The sequence below is a fragment of the Molothrus ater genome, chromosome Z (assembly GCF_012460135.2).
Source record: "Molothrus ater isolate BHLD 08-10-18 breed brown headed cowbird chromosome Z, BPBGC_Mater_1.1, whole genome shotgun sequence".
NCBI classification, from domain to species: domain Eukaryota; kingdom Metazoa; phylum Chordata; class Aves; order Passeriformes; family Icteridae; genus Molothrus; species Molothrus ater.
Genome location: NC_050511.2, coordinates 61306913 through 61331240, shown reverse-complemented (window position 1 = coordinate 61331240; position 24328 = coordinate 61306913). Strand labels below are relative to the sequence as shown.

At 37.6% G+C, this 24328-nt stretch overlaps 1 protein-coding gene across 2 annotated transcripts in view; it reads left to right on the top strand.

The window, feature by feature from the left end:
- Nucleotides 1–24328, top strand: part of MCTP1 (multiple C2 and transmembrane domain containing 1) — a 211801-nt gene that overhangs the window by 162621 nt on the left and 24852 nt on the right. For both annotated transcript variants that reach the window (XM_036403021.2, XM_036403020.2), the window contains one exon: nucleotides 12028–12081. In XM_036403021.2, coding sequence (XP_036258914.1) covers nucleotides 12028–12081 — 54 coding nt within the window. The remainder of the gene's footprint in view (nucleotides 1–12027; nucleotides 12082–24328) is intronic.

Below are 24328 nucleotides of genomic sequence, written 5' to 3'. Positions count from 1 at the left end.
AGTTTCTGTCTGGATATGGCAGACAGACCAGGCTTAACTTATCCATGTTTGACCATCTCTCTAGATAAGATACCATTTGCTTTTTCCTTTTGGGCATCAGATTTTTTTGGAAGTAGTTTAAAACTTATTTCCTCGTGGAGAAATTCACCTGCCAAGAAAGGATCTGGGTACTTCTATTATAACATGAACCTGTGCTTCTTGTTTGAATGCAGGTACAGCTATTTTGCCATTTATTATGACTCCTAACAAGTTGTATATGTGAGTCATTTCTTGAATTCAAGGAAGCATTGGATTCCCTAACTTTTGTACATTTTGATCAAGATTAGTTGTATTTCTGAAAGATATGCTCTAATGAAATAGGAACTCTTGCATTAAACATTGGTGTAAGTGACTGTAGATAGATGTAAACTTAATGGATAATTCTGAACTGAACTAAAACAAATGAATTTCTGTCATTGAGTCATGTGGCAGGTGTAAAAATCTGCTGGTATTAAGTGGGAAAAAAATAACTAAGATAGCATTCTTAAGGCCTTCTTCTGAATTTTGCAGTAACATTTTTGCCTGAAGTACATCCTGCTGTTTTCTCCAAAGATACTTACACTTCCTTATAATTGTACTCCTGAATATCTGATTTCACAAAATAATTTATTTTTAGCATAGCTGTTGTTCTATTAAACCATGATCACCTAAACACACAAGATTAGAACTGAGTGAATCTTACAAAGCTGGGATTTTTTTTCTTCTGCCTTTTTTCCATCATTTTTACATTGTCTGTGGGGTAGATATCAACTGCTGTGTTTCTGTCACCACTCCCTGCTGCTCATTGTCATCTGTGCTGGATTTGTGTGGTGGGGAGAGGTGCTGCCCCTATACATAATAGAGCATGGCATGGTGACTGACTGCAAAAGAAAGTATGGTGGGTTTAAAAGCTTGTTTTCAGTATTTTTAAGAAGTTGTTTAATACTTTGATGATTTCAAATACACCAAAAAAAGCCCCTCACCTTTGCAACCTGGAGCAAACAGCAGTGCTTCTGTCTGGTGTCTGCGATCTTCTATTTCTAAGCAAAACTCAGAGTCATTTATAACTGCATGCAGTTAGTGGGGAAAAATTTTTGTTGGTTTTGTTGGGTTTTTTTTGTTACTTGTGCATTTCTACTTCAGGCTATGTTCTGACTGCCTGCTGGAGCTGCCTAACTTAAGGAATGGTCAGATAATCTCTCAAAGTGATTTAAAATGTTCCTACTATCCAGCTGTTCTTGTCCCTTTCCCTGGGATTAAACAATGGATTATATGGTTGGAGTGTCATATAGAGATTAAACACAGTTTGCATAGCTATTAATCTTATTTTTACCCTGTGTACATATGCCTGGGTACCACAATTAGGACAAACTGTGACAGTCTCTCAGCTGTTGATCTATAATGCTTAACTGCTGTTAACAGGCACAGTGGATCTCCTCTGGTGACACTGTTCTTGTCATGACCAAATAGGTTGTAGACAGGGAGCGCAGGTAATTTTCTCCTCCATCCTGCCCGTGGAGGACTGTACACATCTGGAAGGACAACAACCAGTTGCACAGCTCTTATTGACAGCAGGAACTTGGTTTTTGCAACTGGGGGATACTTTTTGAGGACTGAAGACTACTAGGAAGATATTCACTTCACTACATGGAGCAAAATCTTCTTTCCCAGAAGCTGTCCAACCTGACGAGGAAAGCATTGAACTAAAAATAAATGGGGGAGGGAGGTGATGGTGACCCATAAAAGTGATGCATCAAGTGAGGAATCACAGAATAGTTTGATTTGGAGCAACACCTTCCACCAGACCAGGTTGCTCAAAGCCCTGTCAAACCTGGCCTTGGAACTCTGCCAGGGATAGGGCACTCATAGCTTCTTTGGGCAACCTGTTCCAGTTCCTCACTATCCTCACAATGAGGAATTTCTTCCCAATATCTAATCTAAACCTGCCTTCTGTCAGTTCAAAGCTACTGCCCCTTGTCCTGTTGTGAAATTGGTTGTCTGAGTTGGCAAGAAAAGGGTGCATGGTGAATGGCCAAGGAAGCCCTCAAAACCAATCCAACAAGATGTGCCCCCCAGGCCAGGTATAGGCACACAAATAAGGAAATGGCTCTGGAAAAGTCTCTCACACCCTCTCTCAGAACCCAGCATGTCAGAGGGAAGTATATTAGTGTGCACATTAGGTACAAAAGTGTGCACAATATAGGAACCAGCAGGAGTTCAGAGGTCCGCATGCAGCCACATTCATTCACAATCACAGACACGTGGTGAAATTGCTGTCATGTCCATTACACAGTGTATGTATTCTGGCTTTTTATCAGCACAGGCTGGGAAGGTGAGGAGTGGGAGTTACTTTTCATTCCAGCAAAGGGAAGATGATGAGGGATCAAAGCATCTAGCATATAAGGAGAAGCTGAGCAAGTTGGAACTGTTCTGCATGGAGGAAGGTTCTTGATGATGTGTATAAATGGCTGAAGGGAGTGGGAGAGAGACACAGCCTCTTCTCAGTGGTGCTCCATCACTGGACAGTATCAATGCCCACAAACCAAACTACGTGAAAATTCATCTGACCACAAAAAAGCACTTTCATTGTAACTGTGGTGACAGCCAGGGCCAGATTGCCATGACAGATTGTGAAGTGTTCATCTGTGGAGATATTCAAGACCTTTCAGGACATTGTCTTGGGCCATGTCAGAGGCCATCCTCAGAGGTGACCTTGTTTGAGTAGGGAAGTTAGGCTTGATGATGTCTGCTTGATTAGGGAGGATAGGATGGCCCTGCCAACATCTGCCACTCTGATATTCTCTCAACTGAAAGTACTAATATTTCTCTCCTTTTGGTCTATTATTTGTTAGGGATTTTTTCAAAGTAATTTAACATTTAATAGAAGAATAATGCACATTCTTGAAGGTACCTGTGAATGTCCTTCTGCCATATATATTCACATGGAAAAGTGATCACATCTTGCATTGATATTTAATACTTAGAGCCTTTAAGGAAATATTAAGTAGCCAATTTCCTCTTGAATTTATGAGATGCACATGTCATTGCATAGCAAATTATGCTAAACAGCCGGGAGTTAATGCACTATACACAATTTTTTATGAATTTGCATAGTAGAGTGTATATGCATATATATAAAAAAACTATCTTTTAAGTATTATATAAAGTGACAACAAGGCATCTTCTAATTTCATTGTAGGTTTTCTCCTCCATAGAGTTTGATGATTTATATGTATATGTTTATATTAGAAGTTAGAACTAGCCATGCTTAGGATTAAATTTTGAGAACAGAAGAAAAATAATTTTATTAAAGACAGCCTTTTATTTTAAGATTTTAAGCAGTTTTCTCTGGGTACTTTCCTGTAGTCCTCCAATATGATGACTCAAATCTTCATGTGTGTTCTGGAAATTGCCAAGTTAGAGAAAAAAACAAAAGTGAAAATGGGAAGAATTATGCTTATGAATATATCCATCTCAGTGAATTCTTTTTCTTCACTCAAGAAAAGGTGATCAGCACAATGAGCTTGAGTAGGTCATAGAAGCCCAGCTCACTTCCCCATAGGAGATTTTTTCTGATTAGAATCCTATCACTTTGTTCTAGGAGCCAGGCAACAGTGTCTGTCAGAGCACTGTCAGGTGGATTTGTTGCTGCTTCTGTCTGGGGCTAAGAGTCCCACTTTGCAGTACGTTCAATGCATAAATTAACTCTTACAGGAAAGTGCCTGACTTTAACCAGCTGTTTTCCTACAAGTTGAAAACTGAGTTACCAGGTAAGTTAACAAAGCAGGAACTTGATTTTTTTCCTGTTTCTTCACTTTATGATGTTAAAGACTGTGACCTTACGGTCCTTACATTCAAAGACTTTCATATGCCAATGAATACAGGACAAACACCAAGTGCTTCAGATCCCTTGCCAGTGTGGTGCTTTGGGGTTTTGAGCTTCAAGTCCAGAAATTCTGTTCTGCCAGGGAATCTGCAGAGATTTCTTCTAACTGCAGCTAAATTCTTGCTGAATTATTGGAAAATAATTCTTGTGAATTATTGGAAAAAATAAATGTCATTGCCCCAGTATTCTGGCTAGACAGTGTCTGGAGTATGTCATTTGCACAAGATACAAAAGGATGTTGTCAGGTGAGCAAGTCTTGCCTGCCTTCTGACTGTACTTTCCTGAGAAGTTTTGCCTCTGGTATGATAGCAATGGCAGCAGCCACAAACCCCCCCAGCATTAGGGCTGCTGGGAGCACACAGCCACAGAACAGTATGAGTGTGAAGCTAGCCAGATTTATGACTTTAAGGAAGAAAAGCATGATTGTTTTTATAAAATTATTTTCAATGTTATGCAGAATTGATTTTACCTTGTATTTTCTATCTCTTAACTAATCATAAACTTTGCCTTCATTCATTATCAATAAAATAAGTTAGAAGGGCTTTTGCAGATGAGTTGTAATCTGTATGTGTGGGCAGGGTGGGTGCTGTTGAAGAACAAGGACTACTGGCAAAATGTGACTGAATATTATGTAATCCACTAAGAATTATTGTTGTCTCCACACAGATGTTTAGGTTTTTTCTATGTGATCCATACAGTCAAGAAATAAATATATAATGTAGTGCTTCACAATGGGACAGGATGGGTTTTCTTTTAATATATCAGAACAGAAACATGAAAGTGCAGCTTAATCATGCATTTAAATATTGTTGATCAAATCTAATTTTTATGACTGCACATAATCACTGAAGCTGGACAAATTTGCTCTAGATTGTGTCATAATGTTTGCTGCATTTAAGTGGAGAATTATCTTTATGAAACATCCTCTCCATAATTTGCCATTAAATGTGACTTGAACAAATCAACATAAATCTTACATAAAGGTTATTTAACTAAATGTTGGTACTATAAATATTTTGAATGCATTGGGCATCAATTCAACTCAACAGTCCCACAGTACACTATGTAAAGATCTACATTGACCAGTAGGCATTTCTCTTCTGCAGCGTAACAGAAAAATATGGTGCTCCAAGTGGCTGTCTGGGCTACAGATAAAAGAGGCTGTCCATGCTGCAGGCATAATTCCTGTGCCAGAGGTTTGCTCACAGTAGCAGAGTATGTAGTAAACTCCTTGGTAAAACTTTACATGCCTGTTCTTACCCCAGCAACAGCTGCAATACCCAAACGCACTACAGAATTGGAAAGCCTTGGCTTGTTTTGGCAATCTGAAGAGAAAGGGCCAAAACCAAAACCCTGCTCTAAATATCTCCAGCATTATTTTAAAATTGGATCTTTTTTTCCTGTCAGAAACCAGCTGGATTTTAATTTAAATTTTGCCACTTTTTATTTCCACGGTCTTTCAGTATTGCTGGCATCTAAAATAAAAATTGAAATTCTTAGCACAGAGGGAGCATTTTTTTGTATGAGACTGTTATAATGATTTTCTTTTTTTTGCATTTGCCTGAAGGTTTAAATGGCAACAAGATTCCTAGACAGATTGTAGTGGCTATTATAAATAATTGGTACTACATAACCTAATATCAATTTAGTTTCTAGAAAAAATTCCCATAGTAATGTGAGATTTTTATTAATTTTTGTTTGACTTTCTATCACTTCAGTACATTTTCATTGAGCCAAGACTTTAGGGATTTTTGGATTTTACAGTATTTGCAGAAATATATAAATACCAGGGCAAAAAATAGCTAACTGAAATTACAATATGTGTGTTACATACATTTTCACCTAAAATATGAAATATAAAATTTTTGTACCAAAAAGTTAGTCAGCTTCAAATCTGAGTGTAATGGAGCACACCCATAAGCTTATATAACTTGGATAAATGCTATTTTATGACAGAAGGATATCTGCTTCTACTAGAATCTGGAAACAATATATTTGAAAGGAAATAATAATAACAACCTATAATGAGACATTGTGCATTGTGTTCTTTATAAGATAGTTTATCATAAGGTTTTGCCTAAGAATTCTAGTTTACAATATTTAGTGAAGGTGTTATTTTTAATAGTCCTGCATAGTAATCTTTGTTTAGCTTGGCTAATCTTTGTCTTTGCTTGGCTAATCACTGATTAGCCAAGCAAAGAATGCAGTTGTTTTTATTCTGCTGAAGTAAAAATAACTGCATTCTGAGAGATCTGACATTTCAAGTGTACAGTACATATTGAAGCCTTTAGATGGAGACATACTTCAAATAAACAGCTAATATTCAGTTCACAGTGCATTGTGAAAATACAAAAGAAAGCTAAAATAAATGAGAACCAAATATTGAAAGAAAATGAAAGAAATGTTATAGTACTTGTACCATAGTAATGTTAAAAATTACTTACTCTTAACTACATTGGCAATTGAATATTGAGGATGTATCAAGCTGGCAACAGCAAAAAGATTACACATTCTTGTATAATCAACTGTATTTATGACTGAAACATGTTCCCAAGAAATGTATTATACTGTAAATAAAAATTCTGTTGTTGACATTACAGAACTCAGTGTAATCAGCAGCATGCATCAAAAGGCCTCTGATAGCCATAGTAGTCGCATTTCCTATTAAGAATCAGACTAAATTACATTATGACCCCTTCCCAGAATAAGCTAACAAAATGCATTCTGTTAGAAGAAATAATTTGAGTGCCTATGTAAAAACTAGAAAGTAATTTAGTAGAAAAGTACTAATGATTTTGTTTTTATTCTTCTGCCTTCTGTACTGCAATATATTCAATGTTACTGAGCTTATCACACTAATTATCACATCTAGTAGTTCAGTTATTCTAAGTTCAAAACTTATAAATCTGGTTGGACACAGATACACTGCACTCCTAAATCAGAATCTGGTAATTTGATTTTTATTTTCCTTAAAATGTGGTATAAAAGTTGGACATTTTTATGAAGATTTATCTTCCGTAAAGTTTCTCCTTGACAATTCCATAAAAGAAACAGACATCATGTTGTGAAGATGAGCACATAACTGCTGCTGTAGTAATCTTGTGGACAATGGATATCTTTCCTTCAAATTAAGTACCAGGAAATTATCTGAAAAAGCTCAAGTGCTTTTATGCATCCTTCTTAATCCATACAAATTGCATAATTTTATATTACATTTACAGCTGTACACTGAGTTGCATGGCTCACAAACTTACAGTACATTTCATGTCAGGACAATATGAAATCCAAACAGTCCTGAACAGGATAATTCTGACTATTTTTATTGCACATCTAAAATGCATTTAGATGCAATTTGGAACCAAATTTCACCCTCACTTTTGATTTCTTTTATAGTTTTAATACTTACGTATGAATATACAAATGTTAGCAGATATTTTGAAATCATATGTAGATATTTGGTGTTGATATGTATGTACATATGTACATATGTTGAAATCATATGTAGATATTTGGAGTTTTATTGGAAACTACCTAGCTTTGAAGGACTACATCAAGTAAGATCTAAGCAGATTTAGAGAAGTTCTAATGAGGGGCATTGAAGTATTAAGGTAACAGTCATCATGGCTTTCTGCACAGTTAGTGCCCCTTTTTTCCCTCTTTTCTTTATATTACATCTCAGTGCAGAGCAAATACCTGCTATTATTAACATGTAAAGACATCAGAGTATCTAATGTGCTGGGGGTTTTTTTGATCAGCTGAAAAACATAGAACAGAGACTATTATTGATGCTTTGCACACAATGAGAAATGATAGGCTGATGCTAAGAGAGAAGGACCTTTCATTAGAGGTGGTGTTAAGTTTCAGTGTATCACTTTACCATTGATTCTTTAGATTCAGGAGGTATTTCTAAGTCCTCTACAGCTGTAGGGCTTTGATTTAACATGCCTTTAACTAACTAGAATCTAACTCTGCTTTGCAGGTGTTGAGGTTAGAAGTCAAAGTGAATTATTTTCTCAGCAATTCTATCCTCTTTGTTAGTCAGTAGATCTTTACAATAAATGCAATTTGTATTTAATGTCAGTTTACTCAGAAGACTGCATTGTAGCCCACAGATGCTGAGGTTTTCTTTGGTGTGCAAATGTGATGGTTGTGCTTCCTTCTGGTGACCTGGTTTATGACATCTGCTGTGACAGAGCAATGGTTCTCCAATCTTATATGGATTATGAGTTGTATGGTATTTTTGGCCTGCATTTCTTGAAGATGTTGGGAATGGATCAGGAATAATGGCAGTACATAGGAATTAGATTACATGCTGCTTCTGATTTATGAGCTTTTAATAGGCATGTATTGCAGAGGAAGGGACTTACTTTCCAACGTTTAAACATCATCTCCTTACCTTTGGCTGTGAAGTAGCTTACGTGTGGTATTTGAGGCCATCTATGTGTGTTTTTTTTTTAATGTTATGTGTATTCACACTACATTCAAGGGACAGTACCAAGAAATTTCTTTCAAGACCTTCTACCAGTATGCAGCATATAAGTCTCTGACAAGTGATGTTACAGAAGGTCATGTCACTTTTAGCTGCTTGCATTAGATCCTTGATTTCCCTAGTGCCCTTCCATTGTTTGATTATTACTACTTGATTTCAAACAAGTTATCAGAAGGCATCATTTAGAGTGAATGTTCTAAGGACAATGTAAGATTTTTGCCACAGAACTTTTATTAAAATAAATGTAACATTGCATTTTATCTTTATGTGTTTTATTGCCCACCTTCTCTCTCCTCTTCCTCCTTCTCCATCATGTCCCTTCCTCCCTTATACCTCCTCCATGAATAATGCTTGACATAAGGATCCAAATAACTACTGTATTCCTTCCAAAGAGAGTGGCATGTGCACTTTATTTGAAAAGAAACGAGGTAGAATCAAAGGATAAAAAAATCCATTGTGGGTTTTTTTTCCTACTGTATTCTTAATACAATGTTAAACTGGAACCTGTGTTCAGATCTACTGTACCTCTCTTGAACCACCTTGCTTTGTTCTGGATTAGACTTTACTTCAGTATACAGCTTTTGTAAGGCTTCAGTGTTCCAGTGATTCATATGTCATCACGAACCTGCTTTCCTTGTTTTAAGTTGTGGCCAGCATTTGTTTTGGTGCTTTAATGAATTGTCTTATCATATTCATATTGCCTTAATGGTTGTGTATGTTGGGTTTTTTTCTTTTAACCCTTTCTTTTGAATTTCAAGACAAGTGAAAGCATGGGCTGTGTTTCATATGCTTCAAAAAATTATTTATGCATCTTGGGTATTGGCACATTTTCATTGCATTTTATTTTGCGACAAATATTGAATACTGTTTTTCTTCCCAAACAATTCAGTACTCCAAATCTAAAGGTAAGTGATAGCGTGGCTAAACTAGAAATAGAGCATAGAAGGAGCAAATAGAACAAACAATGGAATGGAGGAGATGGAAGTCAGGGCTTAGTCTAATACTTCAAGTAATTTCAAAGGACTTTTTATGCCCTTTGAACAAGTTAACATCTTGCCTCTCTACAGAAGCTTGTAAAGTAGTCTGAGATCCTTAGATATGGGAAAAAACCCCCCGCACCTGAATCCAAAGTGTTATTATCTGGATAATTTAGAATTATTGTCATGAAGTTATTTCTGTGAGGTGCCCTTATTTACAACAATTTTAGAGAATTCCAGTTCAACTAATTGTCACAATGCTAATTTGAATGCTAATGTGAGATAGGCATCCTGCTATTCAACCTTCCCAAGACAATGAATTTCAGGATGTACATAACAGAAATGTTTAAGTGTCTAGGGAATGTTAATGTTGAAAGTAAGAGACCTACTGACTTTGTGAGCTCTGGGCATTAGGCAGTGTGTGAGTCAACAGATCTGATTTATATCTAGGGCTTTAGTCAACTAATGGTATAGCTAAGTAGGTGTTTTGCATGTGTGGTTTTTTGCAGAAAAACTGATCTAAGAGAGTTTCCATCTTGCTGCAGCCCTTAACAGCTTGTTTTCCTCTTTCTTTCTCAGTTTACCATTTTCTTTGTAGAGCTGGTAAAGCTGCTCAGTAAACTGGGTCACTGGAACCAACTGCATTAAAGGTTTGAGGATGTGTGTTTTTGAAGAGCTCAGTTACTCCAGTGATGCAGTTTACAGCTCAGCTCCCCAAAGACTTTGAACAGGCCAGGGAATATAGCAATGAGCAATCAGGAGAGGAACAAGAAGATGATGCAGGTGCATGGGAAACAGAAAATGCCTTTGTTTCCAATGGTCAGTGGTCAGTGAAGACTGATCACTCAGACACCTCTAAATGGGATGTAAAAGGTATATTGAACTAAGCAGGAGCTACATCTGTTTCAGCAACATGCTCTCAACATTTCCCTGTGATCAAAACTGTCTTTGATCCCCCTTCTTTGAGAGATAAGCAGAGTTGGCCTAAAAGGCCAACAGGCTGGTGCCAGGCTGCAGTCAGGCTCCTCCTGCTAAAATTGTTATTCTGGGCATGGAAGAATTCAAGAGTAATTCCTTCATTTCTCAAGTTATGCTTCCTTCTCATGCTTTAGGACATGCTTGCTCTTTATGGTTTCTTTGCATTTCTAGTTTTATCTCATTCACACCTCCAGGACAGAGCAGCCAGTAGGGAGAACTGGAGGTTCCCCTCCAAATTACTGTTGTTACAGTGCTCTGTGACAGGGTTTAAACAAGGAGAAATAGCTGAAACTGCAAATTTTTTGAACTGTGTGGGTGACTTTCATGTATGCACAGTGCTCTACTAGATGGGCATCTTACATCAAACCATATGTTGTTTACTCATTGCATGGGCCCATGTAACATGGCTAATTGGGACCTTCTTGATGGTAGAGCTAACTTTGGGAAAGTAGAAAGATTCACATGCTTTTATTTTTCAGGTATTCTTTTACCTGAATTTAGTTCTTGGATAAAATCCCTTAAGTACTTGTACGTGGATGTGGGAACACCCTTGCAGCGTTGTCTGAGGGGGTGGCTATGAAGTTTAATTTTAGTGTGTTGTCTTAAATCACAAAAATTGTTTCATATCAGTGAGTTTTACCTCCACTTTTCCTCTTTATGCATACTTTGTAATACATAGTATAAAATATTTGCACCCATAATAGGACACTGGGCTGGTTGGATCTTTGCTGACCTTCATTATGGAGTTTCTTATATCCTAATAGGTACTTATAAATATATATACATAAAGATATAAAGAAGCAAACTATTTTCTGGTTATAAGGAGGTACAGCTTGCTTTCTGTCAACAGAGACTCCTTCTGTTAGTATCATTGATCACAGTGTTGAGAGAGAGAGATATTTAAGTCTGAATCTGCCATGGTCCATCTTTGGAAAATCATTTGATCTCTCTGTAAACTAAACTTAGTGGCTTATTTCATGCTGATGGCATGATTAATATTAATATTCATAGAAAGAATTTAATGTATTTTTATATTTCATGGTGTTGGACTGAAAAACTATATATGGAAAAATACATAGATGCAGACATGTGGCAGGTGCAGCTTGCAATTAATGTGCATAAAGTTAGATGCACAGATTGTACAAAATTATTATTAAAGAAACAGAGGGCTAATGTTGATAGAGCATATGGTGTATATCACTGTTGAACATGATAAGGAGATAAGCTACTGTGAATTTATTTCTGGCTTTGTATTCTTCAATAATCTCTTGGATAATACTGTAAATTCTATTAAAAGTGTTGACCTTTTATGTAGGTAACCATAAATTTGAAGTGAGCCTGTGTGTGCTGCATGGGCACCAGTGAGGCTGACAAAGGATTCCTTTAGTTAGAGCTGGCATACACTGAATTTTGAACTACCTTATAAATACTGAAATTGTCAAGCAAGCGTTTGCAAAGGAAGGGTTTTCAGTATATAATTCCCCAATGTAGGTCAATTAAAGTTATAACACTTTCCTAAATTTGAATCACTAGATCAATGTTTTTTCCTAGTTGTGCATTTTCCCTCTGTGCATTTATTTCAAATGTTAATAAAGTTTTCATCTACAAAAGGCTTAGAATTGACAGAACAAAACTCTTTCTTTTTAAATGATGACAACTACTACTGTTTCTGTCTGCAGGTAGTGGAGGACATGCTAGAGGACGAGGAAGAAGAGGATGACAGAGATGACAAGGTAATTATCTTTCCTAGCACTTGGGTATCTGGGGATGGGAGAATTTAGACATGACACTGTTTTTACCGACAGTTAAAAAAAGGAATTGATGTGTTTTAGTCCAGAAAATTGGGCAGAGTTGTTTATCATCCTATAATAATAGGTATGGCATGTTGAGGGAAAGGTTAGAGGACTATAAATCTGCTTTCTTTGTATTTTTCTGTTTTTCTTTTTTTCTTCTTCTTCTTCTTCTTTTTCTTCTCCTTTTTTTATCATCATCTTCTTCTTCTTCCCCTTTCTTCTTCTTTTTCCTTTCTTCTTCTTCTTATTTTTGCTTTTTCTCTTCCTTTTTCTTTTTATTTTTTTTTTTTTTCTTTCCTTGGTCCAGAGCTGGATCAAATATGTTTTTTTCTGCCAGGAACAAGAGTATCTCTGCCAGTCTGGAACTTGATAGCTCTTGTGAAGACAACAACAGGTTTTCAAGGTCAAAAATTCCTCCTGTCTTTAGTACTACAAATAGGGCTGCATTTCAGGGGGGAAATGGTGAGGAAATAGCAACTCTATGCTGGTTAAAGATGGAATATTGACATCTAAAATTTTCAAAGAATTGCTGGATAGAAGAATGTTTTGGACTTCATATGACATTTAAATAATCACAATTCTCATAGATATCCCTTTGATTTGGAGATCGTATTGTGGCCCTGCAAGCTGGGAAACCACAGCAGATCATTCATCTGTTTGAGTGGATGTGATTCAGTTTAGATGCTGCCAGCTAGGTTGAGGATTGCAACCACAGTAAATAACTCATTTCCACATATCATTGAGCCAAGCCATGGGGGTTCTTGGATTGGTTGTCCCCCAGAGAGAGGGAAAAAACAAAGAAAATAAATCTGAATGACCTTGCACCACCGAAGCAATGGCTAGCACTGGCAGGATGGCTTTCTGGTGAGATGAGGGAAGACAGCCCAATACTTGCTGGTATTTTCCTATCTGAAGGGTGATATTTGTGGAAGAAAATAAAAAGGAAGAATATACGTAGTTTTACAATAACTCTGTATTAAAATTCAGATTATTTTGACCTTCGCAGATGTTCCCCCACTTCTGTTGTAATATAGCATATTTTTTTTTCTGAGAGGAGAGAAACAGTGCATCTTAATTTATGCTCTTGACCTTTTTTTTTCTGGCTGAGATGTACATTTATACACCCCTGTAAGAATTCATATGCTGGCAGCAGCATTTGAAATGTCAGAAAATTCACTGTAATTAGTTAATTCCCTCAATGATTATTTTTCTGTTAGCTAACACCTAAGATGATAAAAAAATAAGAGTATTTCCTTGTTCCATTGCCAGGTCAAACACTTTACAATTTATATGAGAAATTCTTCTATACATCACCTAAATTAGCTACATAATCTCATAACACTGTACTAACAAAATCTTCTTTCACAAAACACATATGGGATGGTTTTTGATGTTAAATGATGTGAGCATCCATTTCTAGCAATAAAATATATGATTGATTGTAAAAGTCCATCATGTAGTTATGGAGGGCTTGAATTTAATCTCAATATGCTAGCTTTGAGTCATCATTTGTTTTCTGATAGACACTGATTCACCATCCATTTGAGGCCATTTTCTCCTGTTTGTTTCTGCTTTATTATTAGATCTGGTGCAAATGTGTCATACCAGTAGTGTGTGTATTCCTGGATATTTTAACCACTGTGATTAGTTCACAAAGAATAGTACTTGACTGCTTGTAGATTAAACCAGCCTGTGTAGTTACAGCTTAGTGGGTTTAGGAAATTGCTAAACAAACTCCTTTAAAAGAGAAGATGAAGGCAGAGGTCAGCCCCTCCCTCCCCCCAGTTCTCTGGTGATTCTCTGAGAAAACACCCATAATTAGAAATATCACTCTAGGTTTCAATGTTATGATCTAATATTCAGCTTTCTCAAACTGACACCAGAGTTCAAACATTTTTTTAGATCTAGTTACCAAGGTTGAATTAAAGTGAGTACTGACATTACCGTGTGCATTCAGTGAACCCTTTTATTGAATATTTAAGAGCTGTTTTTTTATACAGAAGGTGTTAAGGTTGATTTTCATAAATTCAAAGCTGTCTTCATTATTGCAAATGTTTTGAGCTCTCAAGATTAAATATGCTGTTTGAATTGGAAAATAAACCCTACACTTTTTAGAACAAGCATGTATAGACTACTCTGTTTATTCAGGATATTTGCAGTGGGCGTTATTTTGCACTAGGTTAAATTGTAAATAGTAAGCACATGGTGTTAGGATTAATTTGTTTGTTGTTAGAAGCTGTTTTTCCTGTCTGGTGCACTAGACATACTCTCAACTCCTGCTGTTCCTCTTACATCTTTTGACTAAATGGAGGTGTGCAGTTTTGTGTTTAGTTCGTGTGTGTTTTCTTAAAGCTGTACGCTAAAGGAATTTTTGTGAGAAAACAATTGCATGTTTTGTAACACCAGCTGGTAGTGGCCTTTGGCTTTTATTATTTCTCTGGGTTTTTTTCATGTGGTATAATAGAAAACTCAGGAAAATGGGTCTCCTTATGCGAAGAAAGTTACAAGATTCATAAATGTGCCAAACCCTTATTTTCATTAAAACTGAAGCATATGTTGCAAATATGTAAAATATGCCCCAGCCGTTTGACCATGGCCAGTGTCTTTGCTCCCTGATTACCACAAGGAAGCTATTAGTCCTGTAACCTTTGGACTTTATGATCAATAGGGTATTACATGGCATGGAACTGGAGCACCTGTTTTCCATTTAGTAAAGGCTCCTTGCAGGCTTTACCTAAACCTATCCATATGTTTTCACTTATCAGATTGTTGGGCGATTATGAAAAATGCCTTTCTTTAGAGCTGATTTGGGTATCAGTGACTTGCTACGTGACGACCTCAGTGTGGGCATGCCCTGATGTTGGTTATGTCATGGACAGACATGGCTCGATGTCCCCAAATTGCAGTTATAGAAATAGTAAACTGAGGATGATGAATGCCAAAATATATGAAATTAGTTAATGTAATGTATTTTATTAATAATGGTGTGTAATACTAAGAGCAGTCTGACAAGATAGATTTGCACTACCATGTCTCATTCTAATGTTCTGGATTTAGTAACTTTTTTCACCCTCTGCTGCAGTCAAGACAGGACTGTTAATTTAAGGCCATGTGATGTGTTTTTTTAGTGGAGAATCTTAACATTCATCTTCACTTGCAATACGAATAATGAACTAAAACAGCAGGTATGCTACTTGTATTGGTTACAAAGTGGTGCTTAGCAGTGGAACACTTTTCTCTTTTTTCTTAATTGTCCTGTTAAGTATTTAGGAATTTTAAAAGATGTCATCTGTTTGGCTCAGGCACTTAATACTAGTTTTTGCAAGAAATAGCTTTGCATTCTATATGTTCTATAATGTTTGCTAAACCTATGCCAACCACAGATTTACAGTTTAATCTGATTTCTCTTTCCTTATTTTTTTCTTTTGGCTCCCTTCCAAACACTGGCTTATACAATACCTTAGCAAATATGAGTCAGTTAAATTACATGAAGTCAAGTTATCAATAAGCTATCAAAAGGATTTTTGTGCAGTTATGTTATAATAATGTAGCAGTCAATATGGATAATCTATGTATCTAGAATTTGTCTGTGTATCTGGGATTTAGTTTTTAGGAATTTTATATATGCTCTTCACATGCTTTATTCTTTTAACAAACTCCAGGTAAGATTTCAGATAATCTTGAAGATTTCTCAGGTCAGCCTTTTGCTGGAAGCCCTCAGCACACCACAGAATTAGGCCATTGAAAACTGCTGCCACTGCAGGCATAAAGAGAGGAAGATGCACATTATGGACACTTTTGTTTTACCTTCATCTTAACATTTTATTATGAAAAAATATTCAAAACATTTGCGGTTTTGGTTATTCTTTATCCTTTCATTCTTCAAAAAATTCTTTGCAGCTCTCAGTCAATGAAATTGCATTTCAAGATCACTAAAAGCTTTAGTAATGAATTATAGTTGAATCAAAATAAAATGTGTTTTAAAGCTTCTAATCATTGCTGCTGAGAGGTATCAACTTTGTTCTCAAGCCAAGACAGTATCCTGTCTCAGAAGTATGCCCTGCATTTTTACTGAGAGGAGATCGTGAGGAGGAAGAAAGATAGCTCTGATGTAACCTACATTTTTATATTCTATAAAAGAGAAGATTGTAATCTATTACAGTGGCAGTTATTTTCTATAAAATAAATAGTGGGGAAATGATATAGAGAAAGAGAGACTGGAGTTAAAATTCAGAACAAGTAAATCTATTGGTCCACCTATAGTTTGATTCTACCATTATATTCTACATGAACATGGCATCTAAATACTAACTGTAAATAAAAAGCCAACAGCAGCTTCCAGTGAAAACTGTAGCTATGTATGAATCTGTTATCCTTTCAAAGCTTAGCTTATAAAACTGTGTCTGCTTACAAAAAAATCTCTACAACAGGGCAATTTACAGGACATGGCTGCAGAAGTCATACTTCTCAGTACAGTTTGGTTTCAGCTCAGTTTAGTTATTCATGGAGAGATGTTGATAAGAGGTGTGTAGTTTTAATAACAGTTGTACATAATGTATGGGTTGATAGTGTAGACTGCTTCTTCAGCCTGTGCTCTGGACTATCACCTGGTTTTGATCATTGGATCACCCCGAAGTCACAGCCATGAAGTTACTTTTGCTTGGATATAACTTAGATCCTGTGGAGCCTTTGCATAGAAAGTTTCACAAAAAAGCAGTTTTCATCCTGCCTTGTAGTGGGACATCATATAGTCTTCATCATTAATGTACACATCTTTGAAAACAGGTACTTGGACAGCCTTCTGAGAGGTTTCATTTTAATGAGATCAGGTTTCTTTGTCCTGGTGCAGTCTTGAAATACTATCAAAAACAGTGAAGTAAAATAAGAATTAATGAGATCAGAATCTAAGACTAATATCTGAAGTTCAGCATTTGAGGAGGGGTGTGTGTGTGTGTGATAGTCACAGGGGGACCATGGGTCTATGTCTTGGTTTGAGACAATTTAAAGAATACTCTGGAATGAGCTGTCTCCTTTATAGGTTTAACCAGTCCCTTTCCACCACTAAGGAATGAAGGAAAGTAGAGATAAGTGAAAAAAACAGCAGTTTACTAACAAGCGTAACAGCAACAGGCAAAAATAACAGCAAAATTGCTATATCTCGAGAATAAAGAAAGGCCCAAAAATGTTGGGGGCATCCCTCCCCTCCAAGATGGTGCTCTGCAGTCGGGTGCGTGGTTCGAAGGACAAAGCGAAAGGTGGTGTCAGCTTTCCTCCTGCCCCCTCCCCGCTCTGCTCATCTCCCCGACAGCTGGTATTCTCTGGATCGAGGGGCCAGAACCCGGGGAGGGACTTCACCTTCCTTGCGGCAGGAGGCGCTGGACAGGCGAGGCCGAGCGCTGCTCGGGGCCGGGGCGGCCGGCGCTCGGCTGGGCTGGGCTGGCCGCGGCCACTGCTGCGGGGTGCGGCCTGCACGGCCCGGCCGAAACTGAAACAGCCCCTGGGAATCGCCCCAAGGCAGCCTCTACGAGACGAGACAAAAGGGGAAAAAAACCCCAAACAACCGAAAAGAGAACCCAGAAGGGGAACCTCTGCCTGAGCAACGACAAGCAAACAGCGCACGGCAAAAGGCAGGTTTTAAGAACGCTCCCTAAACCACTCCCCACACACAAGGTCCTCGTTTGAAGGGTCTTAAGGGAACAAGCTTTGGGCACAGAGAGATGTGGAAAGTATTAACTTTATGGATTACCCCAGGATAGTCTATAAACTGTTTAATTAATTACACTTACCCTTGTACAAGGTGACCAATATAGTGTGGGTGATGTTCCTTAAGAAGTAATCCAAGTATAATTCAATAAATTATTAAGTCAGATAAAGAATGTGTCTAAATTATGTTAGCTATTCAAGAATGGGACATACTTTTTCCTCTACACTTAATATTATTTCTTAATGTAACTAAGCAGATTTAAATGCTTTGAGGCCAAGCTGTTTCACCTAGGTCCTCAAAAAGTAACTTTAGGATCTAATTAAAAACATCTGTATGATCTTCTCCATGACTAGGAAGAGAAATAATAAGTGTGAAAGGAAACAACCAAAGCCCTTTACTGCTGGGTTTACTTTGAAACCTTCGTACGTGTTCAGGTTGGTTTATACCTTAGCTCCATATGATTTCAAAAGTGGTGAGAATGGACAATCACCATTCTTCATTCTCTAACAGAATTTCTTTGAAGTAGTTTCACACAGAATCATGAGATCTGAGTTCTCTTTAAGCTACTGCCATGAACCCCTTGCAACTCTAAGCAAGCCATGATTAGCCAGCCACCTGAATGTTTCTTCAGGTTTATTCATTATTCCATTTTTTTTAATCTTCCAAAGGACAGCCCCAAACACCTTTGGAGAGATGCCTTTTGAGCATTTACTACAGCAAAGTGTAGATCCCGTAATACACAACAAATCCTCTGAGTCCCACAGGAAGCAGAGATGTAAGGTCTAAGTGTGGTGGGTTGACTGTGGCTGGATGCCAGGCACCCACCAAAATGGTTCTATCACTCCCCTCTGCAGCTGGACAGGGGAAAGAAAATATAACAAAGGGTTCATGGATTAAGGGCAGGACAAGGAGAGATGACTCACCAATTACCATCACAGGAAAAAGAGACTCAATTTGGGAATATTAATGTAATTTATTACTACCAAAATCAGAGCAGAATAATGAGAAGTAGAATAAATCTTAAAACTACCTCCACTTTTCTCTCCTTCCCAAGCTCTACTTCCAATACTTCAACAGTGCAGGGAGATGGAGAATCACAGGTTGTCCTTACCACTGCTCAGGAAGAAGAGTCCTTTACCTGCTCCAGCATGGGGCCCCTCCCACAGGAGACACTCCTTGACAAATTTCTCTACCCTGAGTCCATCCCGTAGGCAGCAATTCTCCACAGACTGCTGCAATGTGGGTCACTCTTCTGCACAGTACATTCCTTTAAGCACAGGCTCCACCAGAGTGGGTCCCTTGCAGGGTTAAGAAGTCCTACTAGGAAGGCTGCTCCAGCAAGGTTTCCTCTCTTCATGGGTCTGCAGGTCCCTGCCAGAACCATGCTCCAGCATGGGTTTCCCACAGAATGACAGCCTCCCCTGAGGCATCCACCCTCTCCAGCCTGGGTCTGCTTCCCAAGCTACAGGTGTGGCATCTCCATGGGCTGCAGGGGCACAGCTGCTTCAGCATGGTCTTCATCTGGGGCTACAGAGAAATCTCAGCTCTGGCTCTTGGAGCACCTTCTCCCCCTCCTTCTTCACTGACTTTGATGTCTGCAAAGCTATTCCTCTCACATATTTTCATTTCATTTTCCCCTGGCCACAAAAACATTTGTGCATTATCTTTTTTTATTTCCTTCCTAAATACATTACCACAGAGGCATTACTGTCACTGCTGGTGGGCTCAGCCATGGCCAGTGTTGGGTTTATCCTGGCTAGTATTGGCTCTGCCAGACACAGGAGAAGCTTCCAGGAGCTTCTCATAGAAGCCAGCTTTGTAGCCCACACCTGCCAAAACCCGGCTATGCAAAGACATTATAGTAAATACAACTTTGGAAGCCTTGTAGAGAAAAGTGATGGTTAGGATTTGCTAGTGTGAGGTAAATGCTGCATGGACCCAGTTCCCAGTGGAGCAAGGTTGACACAATTTATGTGGATGAGAATGAATGAGCAGCAGAGGTGATGCTGGGGAAGAAGAGGGTGCTCAACTGCGTGCAAAATGGATGCTGCATTGTAGTCTTGGTTTTCAACTGAGATTTGATGCTGAGGCTTGCACTACAACACAGCTGAAAATCCACAGCTTAAGCTAGGTGTTTGACTTCACGAATAGGCTTCTGAGGAAAATTGCAACCTCAACTACAAAAATTTGCCAGGACAGTTGATCAGGCTTTGCTGTGCTTTATGGAGGAAAATACAGGAATATGGGAAAATAAACTGGAAGATTATGTGAACAATATGCAACATGCATTTTGTTTACAGTTTGAAATATCTGTGTGTCAGTGGAAAATTTTATATTGTTTACTTCATGTTGATGTGTGGATTAGTGATAAAGTTGCAGGACAGATCATCTAGGCAAAATATAATCCTGACAAAATGAAAGAAGCACCTGTGCCCAAAGTATTCAAGAACAAAATTCATACTAGAGCAATGTGGTATGGAATTAAAAAGTTGGTGTTGTGCAGCAGCATCTAGGACACATCAGCATGGTACAGAGTGGAGTCTGTCTCAGATGTAATCTGCTGGCAGATTAAAAGGCAAATTTAGCATAAAGGTTTTGGACAAATAGTGCATACTGCATACTGCTTTGTTCTGTTTCTGTTTTCTTCTGTGGTAGGAATTGTATGCATTTACTGATAACTACTAGGAAAGTTCCAAAAGTAAGAAGCATGTCCAGGCTGCTCCTGCCTGGACTTACGAGAGGTCAAGCACTGGACCAATTGCCAAGGAGGGCAATGGTTTTTGTATGGATTTACTGATTTTTCTGTTGAGCTGCATGCAGGAGTACCAATGCCCACCCATGATCCCTGTTGGAGCAGCTGTGAGCTGAGGAGTCTGCAGGAACCAGAGCTGGAACTGCGAGAAGGAGTAGGAGAAATAAGATATCAAAATAAACATAGACAAGCTAGGGAGCAGGAATGACCAGTCCTTGGGCAGGCAAGGACATGATGATGCTGGGACCTGCATCAGGAGAAGGCAAGGAGGCAGGGAGAGGCCCCAAAGCCCAGGTGCAGGTGTGCTGGGGTAACAGGTGTGGATTGAGGATTCAAGTAGGAATGTGCCCTAAATCTCCCATAAATTAATTTCGGAGCAGTTGGCTTTGTCATCTCAGTAGTTCTTTGAATATAGTCTTCTGTGTACAATTTAGATAGATTTGAAAATTAGAATTTATGGCATATAGAAAAGCAATAAATGGTTGTTTTAGCACTCTGACTTGCTATTAAATGTGACTTAAGGACCAGTGAGGTATCAGTTTTATCTGCATGATCAGCAAATGCATGTTTGACTGGTTCAGGGGAAGTTGAGGTAAATGGTAGGTTAATGCACAGCTGTAGCAGTCTGATAGTGCAGTGTTTTTATTGATTGTCTCAGTAAATGCACCAGGGTATTAAGTTTGCTTGTCACAGTGCTTAGTGCCTGGGGTAGTTGAGCATGTTACTTTTCCACTGAGTTGACCCCCAAGTCCCAGAGTCTTTCAGTCAAACTCTTTAGATTTCATACACTGGCAATTCCTTTCCTTTTCTAATGGGCTGTATTAAAGAAAATGTGTCACCTTTTGCACCATGTAATACTAAATCAGATCAGAATTCATGCACAATTTTGTCAGTGGAAATATAATATTACAGACTTGCTTATCTCAAGATAGCATATGGAAAAATAAACTTCCACAGCTGATTTCCTTGATTCTGCAGATAAGTTATTTGTAAGTAATTGAGCTGAGAAATGTATATGGATTATTTTAATACATATAAAAATATATATAAGAAAAATTACTAATAAAGATTTAAGTATTGGGTTTTTCTTCTTTCTCATATTTCCTTTCTCTTTTCTATATTTTCTTGGCCTGCTGAAGTGCTAAGGTAACTAAGTCCAGGATGGGAAAAACAGATTTACAGAGTTATCCTAGTAAACTGTTTTTGTTCTGAAAGCTAACAGCTTTAGAAAATCAAAATGGATACCACTCCTTTACATGATGTCATAGATACTTTAATGCCAGAGTAACAGAGAGCTCTGAGAGAAAAGAATTCTATTGAAAAAGTACTGCTTTTGGTTAGTCTTTAGCAGAGTGAATATGTCGGGACATCATTGCTAATCTGAAGCTTTCTTGCAATCAGAAATAGTAATTTAAGATCAGTTGCTCAGCAGATGTGTGTTTTAGTATTTTACACAAAAGAATGATACAATTCCTCCTACCCTCAACATAGCCAGTGCCTTGCTGTGCCTTTAATGCATGGTATTAGCTATAATTCAGAATTAACTATGGAAAAGCCATTTGTTGACCTTTACTTACTGTTTGAGTAAAAATTTAAATACCAACAGGAGAAGAAGAGTAGATGGAAATTCTTTTCCGCTGCTAATTTGTAGTTGGATTTTTTTAAATTTGTAGCAAATTTGAAATTTGTGCATATGTTCACACCAAAACATCTCCTTTTGTATTTTCTGTATTCATAGGACTACTTTCCTTCCCACTCTCAAAGAACTAATGCTAACTGAATATTTTAGATCAATACACAGCATATAGTGAAGATCAAGAAACAGTTTACTCAGCTATTTTTCTGAAGTATAATACACACCCCTGCATTTTGATAGAAGAATGGTTTGCATAGTAATAGTTGTGGTTCCTGTATAGTCTATTAAGATTAAGATTTTATAGTCTGTTCAGGGAGTGCTTGAAGCTGCATTATCAAAAATTGCATTATATAATAAGAGTCATTTTGTCACTAAATAATTGTTTCAAGCAGTACTTACATTGTGTAATCCTTTTCACTGATGTACCTCAAGATATATTGATTCAGAAGAAAATGTATTTTAACGTCTTGATGTTTTTAGAAAGAAGAACTTCATGCTGAATTTTGAAGTCTTAATGCATAAATACAGAAATGTCATTCCCTGAAAGTGTTAAAGATTTTTTTCCCCCCAGTGAAATGTTGTCTGTTTATTGAACATTGGAGTTTCTCTGTTTTTGAGACTGGCTGCCTTTGAAAGGTCCCACAGCAGTTTGGTCTGTGGCCATGTTTTCTTCTGATGTCAGTTAGACTTTTTAGAACTACCATAATGCCAAAAAGGTCCAATCAAAAACTATCAGATTGAAAAGTCGCGCTTCACGCTGTTGAAACTCCCCAACATAATTTGGTGAGTATCCCATCTGTTTACAAATCTTTGAATATGTATTTTTGAATGTGGTCAAAGGACAGCACAACCCCTCCTTGGGAGCCTGCTGGGAGAATAATATAGGGAAAGTTCAGCCAATTTTGCAATTCAAAATTAATGCTTTGATTAGGACCTCAGTTGTCACTGCAGATAAACACTATCTATTGAGTTTGTAAACATACCATTGGCTATTAAAAGCAGGTCAGCATTACAGTGCAAGGAAAAGTAGAACAATATACAAGGTTTGATGAAAAAATGGATTTTTTTCTGGATTACCAAATCAGAGTAGTTATAAAATATAGATAATAATTGTGTAGGGTTGGAGTAATTAATTTTCCATAATCTGAACATGAAAAACATTAAGAAAAAAATAGTATCACCTTTTAAAAAACACTAAAATAAAAGAATCTGCAGTATGTGACATATTGCAACATATTCTTATATCAATGTTCCTTAACGTTTTGAATAAGGTTATTTTAAGGATGTTGTCTATAATGGCTTCCAGGGAGTTAGAAAGGATGTATTTAATCAAGGATAAAACTTTAGTTTCAGCAGAACACTGGTTAAAATCATGCTCTTACAATATCCTGCTTTGCTTTTCCCATCAGAGGTGGAGGGGGGTTAGTCAAGGATGGGGAGCACTCCAACACTGCTATACTACTTTGACCTTCCTGAAGTGTTGTTCTTTCCCTTTAGAGATGTTGATAACACCCAGGCATTATACTTTTCTTCAGGTCTCAATATCACTGTTTGGAGTTGTATCCCAAAAAAACATCTAAGGACACAAGGCAGGAGCATAGCCAGAGCTCTGACACAAGGTTATAAAGTATTATATGCTAAACACGTTACCTGTTTTTGGGACACTGAAAAGTGTATGTGCTTAGGAAAGCTTTATTTTCTTCTATTTCTGTTCTTTTTTCCCCCAATAATTCATCCTACTCTTATGTTCTCAGAGAAAATTGAAACTCTGAATATATACACTAAAATTATCTCCATCATAAACTACATATACTTCACAGCATTTAGTTGTTTTACAGGTTGAGATGCTTATTTAAACCTCTTCAGTGGTGGCTGAGGTTTTTAAAATGTTGATTGAAAGTAGTAACTGTAAGGAAAATTGAATGTGGTGTGGATGAGATTAAAACACAGTGCTGCAAAAGACAAACCTTCTGTTTTGCTCCATAAGATTAGTCGTGGTGGGGAGGGGAAAGCTCAGTGCAACTCTGTCAGTGAAAGCAGCCAGGGAATTTATACAATATAAATGGGAAATAAAAGAGTTGGAAACACTTGGCCA